The 6,272-nt window shown below is 50.2% G+C and overlaps 1 protein-coding gene and 1 long non-coding RNA gene across 2 annotated transcripts in view; both read right to left on the reverse strand.

The window, feature by feature from the left end:
• Positions 1–832: 832 nt before the first annotated feature.
• On the reverse strand, positions 833–1,924 carry LOC101075918 (ependymin-2-like). Its single transcript, XM_029851174.1, has 5 exons — positions 1,823–1,924; positions 1,619–1,747; positions 1,294–1,477; positions 1,110–1,197; positions 833–1,035 (listed from the first exon to the last, which is right to left on the reverse strand). Exons 1-5 carry the CDS (start codon positions 1,841–1,843, stop codon positions 885–887), a joined length of 573 nt encoding a protein of 190 aa, XP_029707034.1. The 5' UTR covers positions 1,844–1,924; the 3' UTR covers positions 833–884.
• Positions 1,925–2,339: 415 nt separating this feature from the next.
• Positions 2,340–6,272, reverse strand: part of LOC115253334 (uncharacterized) — a 19,186-nt gene continuing 15,253 nt past the window's right edge. The window contains exons 2-3 of the long non-coding RNA XR_003891654.1: positions 4,438–4,523; positions 2,340–2,835 (exon numbers count right to left, since the gene is read on the reverse strand). This is a non-coding gene — a long non-coding RNA (uncharacterized lncRNA). The remainder of the gene's footprint in view (positions 2,836–4,437; positions 4,524–6,272) is intronic.

Raw genomic sequence — 6,272 nt, forward strand, 5'->3', positions numbered from 1 at the left:
AGCTGTTGGATGAATCGGCTTCTGTCGGCAGTTTGTCTTATTCTTTTCCCGAGCTTGCTGCCATCCCAGGGTGCACAAAGCTTCCATGGAAAAAATACCCGAGAGTCTAAAAGGTGGATTTGGGTTTGAAAATAACGCAAAACTTTTCGGAACCTCTCCAAGGAAGCGAAGCGAACGGTGCAGTTCCCCTAATCCACCAGAGGGGCGCCGTTGAGTCGGTTGCAAGGACAATTAAGGTTCCCCACTAATTGATTCCGAAACGTCACCTGTTAGGTTGGGAAGGGCCCTTTGTGCGTGGATCTATCAACAGAACTTTAATACACTGGATCTGGACAACTCAAGGAAAACTGTTTCTTTAATCTGAAAAAAAAATAGTACACATTAATCAACATTTCTGTAAATGTGCCAGTATTAGCATTTTAAAAAATCCAATTCAAATCAGAAGGACCTGCACATAAACATTTAAAAAAAAATCTATTTGATTCATACCTGTTTTTTGGTGGCTGTTGTTCTACTTTCGGTTTGAGCTGTCTGACCTTAATTGACATTAGTTAATTTTGCAGTGAAAATCACAAATTTCCTCATATAAAATGGTTGCTTTAATAATTAGAATCCACGCTGATCCCACGAGAGCCTTAAAATAACAGAATTGAATCTCTGTCCTAGAAAATAAATATGATATGCACCATGTTTTGTGTTGAGCATTTTTTCACCTTTTCTTCACTCAGCTCCTCCCATTACTGAAGCCGACCACCAGGGGGTGGTTGGGGGGGGGTCTTTTACACGATGAATCATTCTTAAAATAGTAAACATCGACACCAGGAAGCAAACATTCCTTTCCAGATGAATTTATTCATTTTTGAGGGAACGGCTGGCTGAGATGTTTAATCCCCCCTCTTGGTCTTCAAGGCCAGAGCCTGCAGAGCCGTGAACATGTTGTCTGGTGTTTCTGTCACCTCCAGTTTGGACTTGGCACAAAAGGAAGGAGGAGCAAAGTCCATGGGGTTCGTGTTCCCCAACACCCAGTTGAAGGTGCTGAAATACAAACCAGAATCAAATCATTTGAGAGGAGCGTTGGGTTGAATGGAAGCTCGGTGAGGCTGCCTCACCTGATCATGCTCCATCCAGATGTTGGCATATAGGAGAAGAAGGTCATGGGGATGCAGCCGATCTCAGTGAAGACGCCCGTGTAATAGCCTGAAGACACCACAGAGGGGCAGAAAGGCTGACTCCTACGCCTTTTAGCGGAGGAACTAGCTTAAAATGCTGTTCCTCTGATTAAAACAGGCTCACCGTTGTTGGGCAGCACCCCAGACCAGCTGTTAACAAGAACACCCATCCCCCAGGAGGCAGAGGAGCCCAAGAACATCTGCATGGTCGCATGAGCATCAAAAGGAACTTGCATGGGGATGAAGGCGGTGTCCAGTGGCTTCTTCTTGCAGGATGATTTGAGCCAGTCGATCTCATAGTAGACTTTCTGGAACAAGAAAAGAGCAAGAATTCTCCATCGTGTCCCTCACACCTTCAGCCCCCACGTCAAACTAACCCAGCTTTAAGACAAAGAGAGAGTTCAAGCCCACCTGGAGACGCTCACAAACATGATTTAAACGTCGGCTACCTGGCGGAAAAGCATCAGCTGGTCGACGTAGAAGGTTTCACTGCTGGCGAGCCCAGTGCTCCTCACGCGTATCTTCTGACCAAAGGCGTCGTAGCTGATCTGTCCACTACACGAGACGTTGGCGGCCATCTGGGGAAAAAGAGAGAAGGTGTTGTGGCCTGGCCCCAGAAGAACACGGTACAGAGGGTACAGAGGAGGACTGACCACAGTGAAGCCGCCGGTCATCCGAGGGGGAGAAACTGCAGAAGAAGAAATGTCCGTTGTTATCAAAACAATGTGGAAACTGTTTAAAACCAGCGCTTGCCTCCATTATCTCTGTTTGGGTGTCCGGCTTTTAGAATCAGTCAGAAAATGGAGATAACCCGAGCCTGGAGTGTTTAAACAGCCCGAACAGCCTGTTCGATCCCACGAGGCGGCCGTCAGGAGTTCAGCCAACGTTCTCCAGAACCGGGAAGGTCGGAGGACAGAGGGTTGGGTTCCGACAGAAGGTTCAGAGCCGAGCTGCAGCAGGAGGAGGCAGCGTTGCTCCTCTTTCAGAGCCTCGCGGCTCCTTTCCGGAACGCTCCGAAGCCTCCTCGCCGATGGCGGCGGAGCGGTCGTGAGAGGCGCCCGAGTTTGGCAGTGAGGCGAACAGGTGGTCGCAATCCGGAAAAGAGCGCCGACGCACACGAGAACCAGGAAGGCCTGTGAACCCCATCGCCACCGCCGGTGTGTGGCTGTGAATCTATTTCTGTTTTTAATTGGCCGTTAAGGATTCGGGCGGCTACGTTTTCCGGTGCGACTTGCACCCGGCGCCGTCAGCAAAAACAGGAAAAGCGTTCTTTAACTCCCCTGACGGCCGGATTTAGACGGTTTTCTGGCTCCGTGGTTCACCGAGTGTGATTTCAGAGCCTTTTGAAGTGGCGGCGTACACACACCTCAACGCTGGAGCCGTCCTATGGAAGCCCCCCCCCCATCCCCGAGGACCGTAGCCTAGCAACCTGCAACAGAAAACAGACCAGCTCCGTCTTCCTGGCGTGTCCACCTGGCAGGTCGCCGCTCCTGAGAGATCCGTGCCGCAATATTGCGGCAGGTCAGAGGTCACGGGGAAGAGGAAGTTTGGAGACTTTGGTCTCAAGCTGTGGAAAAGTCCTCAAAGTTGTGGACAAAAACAAGACCCAAAAAACCGAAAAACAAAATAAAATAGAAAGTGATTTTCCCTGTTTTGACGGCTGCGCCTGCGGAGGAATGACGAATACATCAGTAAATGCATTTCAGGACTTTAGTGCACTTCCTGAGGGCTAAACAGAGCTGATCAAAGAGCTCTAATTACATGCATTAGTGAGCCATGACTCCGCTGAGTGGGTACTAAACATACAAATGTGTGTATTTGCAGGGTTACAGGTTTCAACGTGAGTGCGTGGCGCTCGGACGGCGCGGCGTGTGGGTGTGTGTTTGAGGGCTCGCTGGAGCTGGTGTGTGAAGGTGATGCAGCTCCTGAACAGCGTTAGTCACCACCGGCCCGCTGTTGTGCAGAGGATGATGGACGTCAGAGGGTCAGAGACCAATTATCCTCTTTAAGCTGAAGAGATAGGCAGCACCCAAACACCCCCCCCCCCACACACACACACACACACACACACACACATTGTCACTCGCTGCGACGTTGCCTTGATACCGTGTTGATTTGCTGGGCTGAAACAGTGCGAGATAAAACCTCGTTTAGCTGCTCAAAGAAAACAAAATGTCATTTGACGTTTTGACTCCGTATCTTGTGTCTCAGCATGCTAATGACATGCTAATGACACGCTAAGGCGGCATCATTGCACACGGTTCCAAACTGTCTGAAGCAAAATGCGCCCCAAACTCAGCACTATAGCAAAGCTAGCTGACTAGCGTGCAGATATGACACAGGGATACACTGAAGCCATAAGTCGCTCGGCGGGTAATTTAAGGATGAAAACTGCTAGCTTGAACGTGGTTATTTATGGTTATTTATTTTAGAAAAGGAGCAAAACTCTTCTTTACTTACACATTAACCGAAGGGAAAAGATTTAATATATAAAAAACTGAGGCGTTAGTCACAAAGAGCATTTGAGCCAAGACGCTAATGAGGGGGTAGAAGGAACAGACCGGCCCAAACATAAGCTGTTTTATTTATTATTTTCCAGCACATGGGTCCATCTGAGGCCCGCGGCTTATCACAGAGGGTGACTTTTAGCAAAAGCCGGCGGGATTAAGAAGAATCTTTCTCGAAATGTGCAGGAAAATCCAACCGCAGGCGAAACCCTGTCGGCAGAATGTTTTCATCTCTCACTTTTTTAACCGTGTCAACATGTCATCGCTGGCCAATGCGCGTGAGTAGACACGATCGGGTCATCAGAACCAGAATGGCCCAGGGACAAACAGGTTGGAACCCTGTCGACACGTCTGTGAAGGCCCCAAAACTGAGATCATGTTAGGTTCTGAATGTGTGTGGTTCGACTCTCTATACCTGTGAGGCCTCCTCTCCATGGAGTTTCCATTGAACTGAGGACATTCGTGCAGCCTACAGCGTCTCTCTCACACACACATACACACACTCACACATCAGTGACCAGAAATCCGGCTGAACATCCGTCACCCAGGGACCAGAATCGCTCAGCCGGTCGCTCTGGCAGAACAAAACACATCTTTTATTGGGACACTGAGGTGTGTGTTTGTGTGTCAGGAGACGGTGCGTTCAAGCGCGACTGTTCTTGTTTGTTCTTTTGGGAGGATTCTGTTTTAATAGTGCCGGGGATTAGCAGCATGTTTGTGATTGCTATTGCTATGTGTCCCATTGTTTACTGATATCTTACCAAGCCTTAAGCACAGTTAGTCAGCACTGTTGTCCTTCTCCATCCCAACATCAGCTCCGTGCACATCCTGCGGCGATGACGCAAACCTGGGCGAAGAAGAAGAAGAAAAGGAGACGAGATCAACGGAACGACCACATCCAGGATTCATCTGGATCGAACCTGCCACGGCTCATCCCTAAAACCAAAGTGCTGCTGTTTCCAAGACTCGGAAAACCGCGGATGTGATGGGAATAATGGGCCGACCGCCATTATCCACTCGTTAGCCCTCACGTACGCGCTCCGCGGTCTGTTTTCGCGTGTTTGTCCCCTGTAACAGCCCCCTGAGTGGATGTGTAATGGAGAGTCGGGGTTAAGAACGGGTGGCCCCCATTACCTGGGACGGTTGCGCAACTCATTTGGGATGTTTTCCATAGATCCGGCACATTTTCCATATAGAGGAGAGCCATTATGAGCACAGAGGAGATGGGGGTTGATTCAGTTCTTTCCAATGACGCGTGCTCACGTCCCTATTCCACGTTTTTCCTTCGACCTCCGTGACCGCCGTCCGTTTCGATGAGGGTGGGGTCTAGGATTCCTGTTGCGCATGCATCGCCGTGCACGAGCGCTCCGTGCGTCATCGCGGCCGCCTTCCGCTTCTCAGGTGAACTCTTCCAAAGGTTCATCCTCACATGAGCCGTGTGGCTCTTTTTATAGCTGTCAGCTGGTCCAGAAGGAGCGGAAACGTGCACGCGGCGCAGCCAAATAGCTTGTTTGGTTCATTTTTTAGTAACAAAATGTTTAAACATGTTCACTCGTGCGCTGCCGTGCACTTATTGTAGTCGTGAACCTGTGCGTTTGCCAACAACATGCAGCCCGGACGGCTAACGGCTGTTGGTTCTATGGAGTGTGTGTCAGAATGACGCCAAATACAGCACCTACGGCCTTGGATCGGGCGCTCCCGATGCATTGTGGGATACCTCGCTGTCCCGAATCCACCCAAGTCCCGTCTGATAACTTGGTCGTCTAAATACCCGTTTTCAACCTTGCTCCCTAAATAGTGAGTAGGGAACTGAGCCTGCTAACAGAGGACCAGGTGCTAACCTCCATCCTTACTGTTGTCAAGGTAACTGCAACCAGAAGTCTGACGCCTAAACTTCCTGCGGCCCAGCACACCGAGGCAGATATTATCAGATATTATCTAGAGTCATACGCGACATTTGGCTATTGGTCAGATGTGATTCATTAAAATGAAGCAAAGCCAGTTTATTTTAGCGGGGATTAACGGCGCCACCGTCCTGGCCTCCAGACGGACTTAAATGCCAGCCTCCATCTGCAAGCAGCACCGACCCAGAGGACAACTGACACGTTGCAGATGGCGTCCAGGCACGCGGGACAGGACTCGTACCTGGGCCAACAAAACCTGAATTATGGAGCATTAATGGGGGGGGGGGGGAGGAGAACCTACCTGCACTGACCCCCAGAGACAGATGGTGCCAGCTTATGAAGCACAAGGACATAATGTCAAATTCTCACGGCGGCTTTGTTTACAGAAGGAAAAGACCAAACGGTCACGGGGGATCATAATGATCAGGCCTGCTCTGGCTGGCTGGAGGCAAGCATGATCCTGACCGTCCTGTCAACTCTGAGAGTTCAGGAGAGGAGAGGAGAGGGGAGGAGGGGAGAGGAGAGGAGAGGGGAGGAGGGGAGAGGAGAGGAAGAGGAAGGAAGGAGAAGGGGATAGGAAGAAGGGGTGAAGAGGAAGCGAAGGAAGAGCAGGAGAGGAGAGGAGGAGGAGGTTCGAGCAGGAACGGGAGGAGGAGAGAGGGAAAGAAGGAGATTAAAGGAGAGGAGAGGAG

Source organism: Takifugu rubripes, chromosome 17 (genome assembly GCF_901000725.2).
Source record: "Takifugu rubripes chromosome 17, fTakRub1.2, whole genome shotgun sequence".
Lineage (NCBI taxonomy): Eukaryota > Metazoa > Chordata > Actinopteri > Tetraodontiformes > Tetraodontidae > Takifugu > Takifugu rubripes.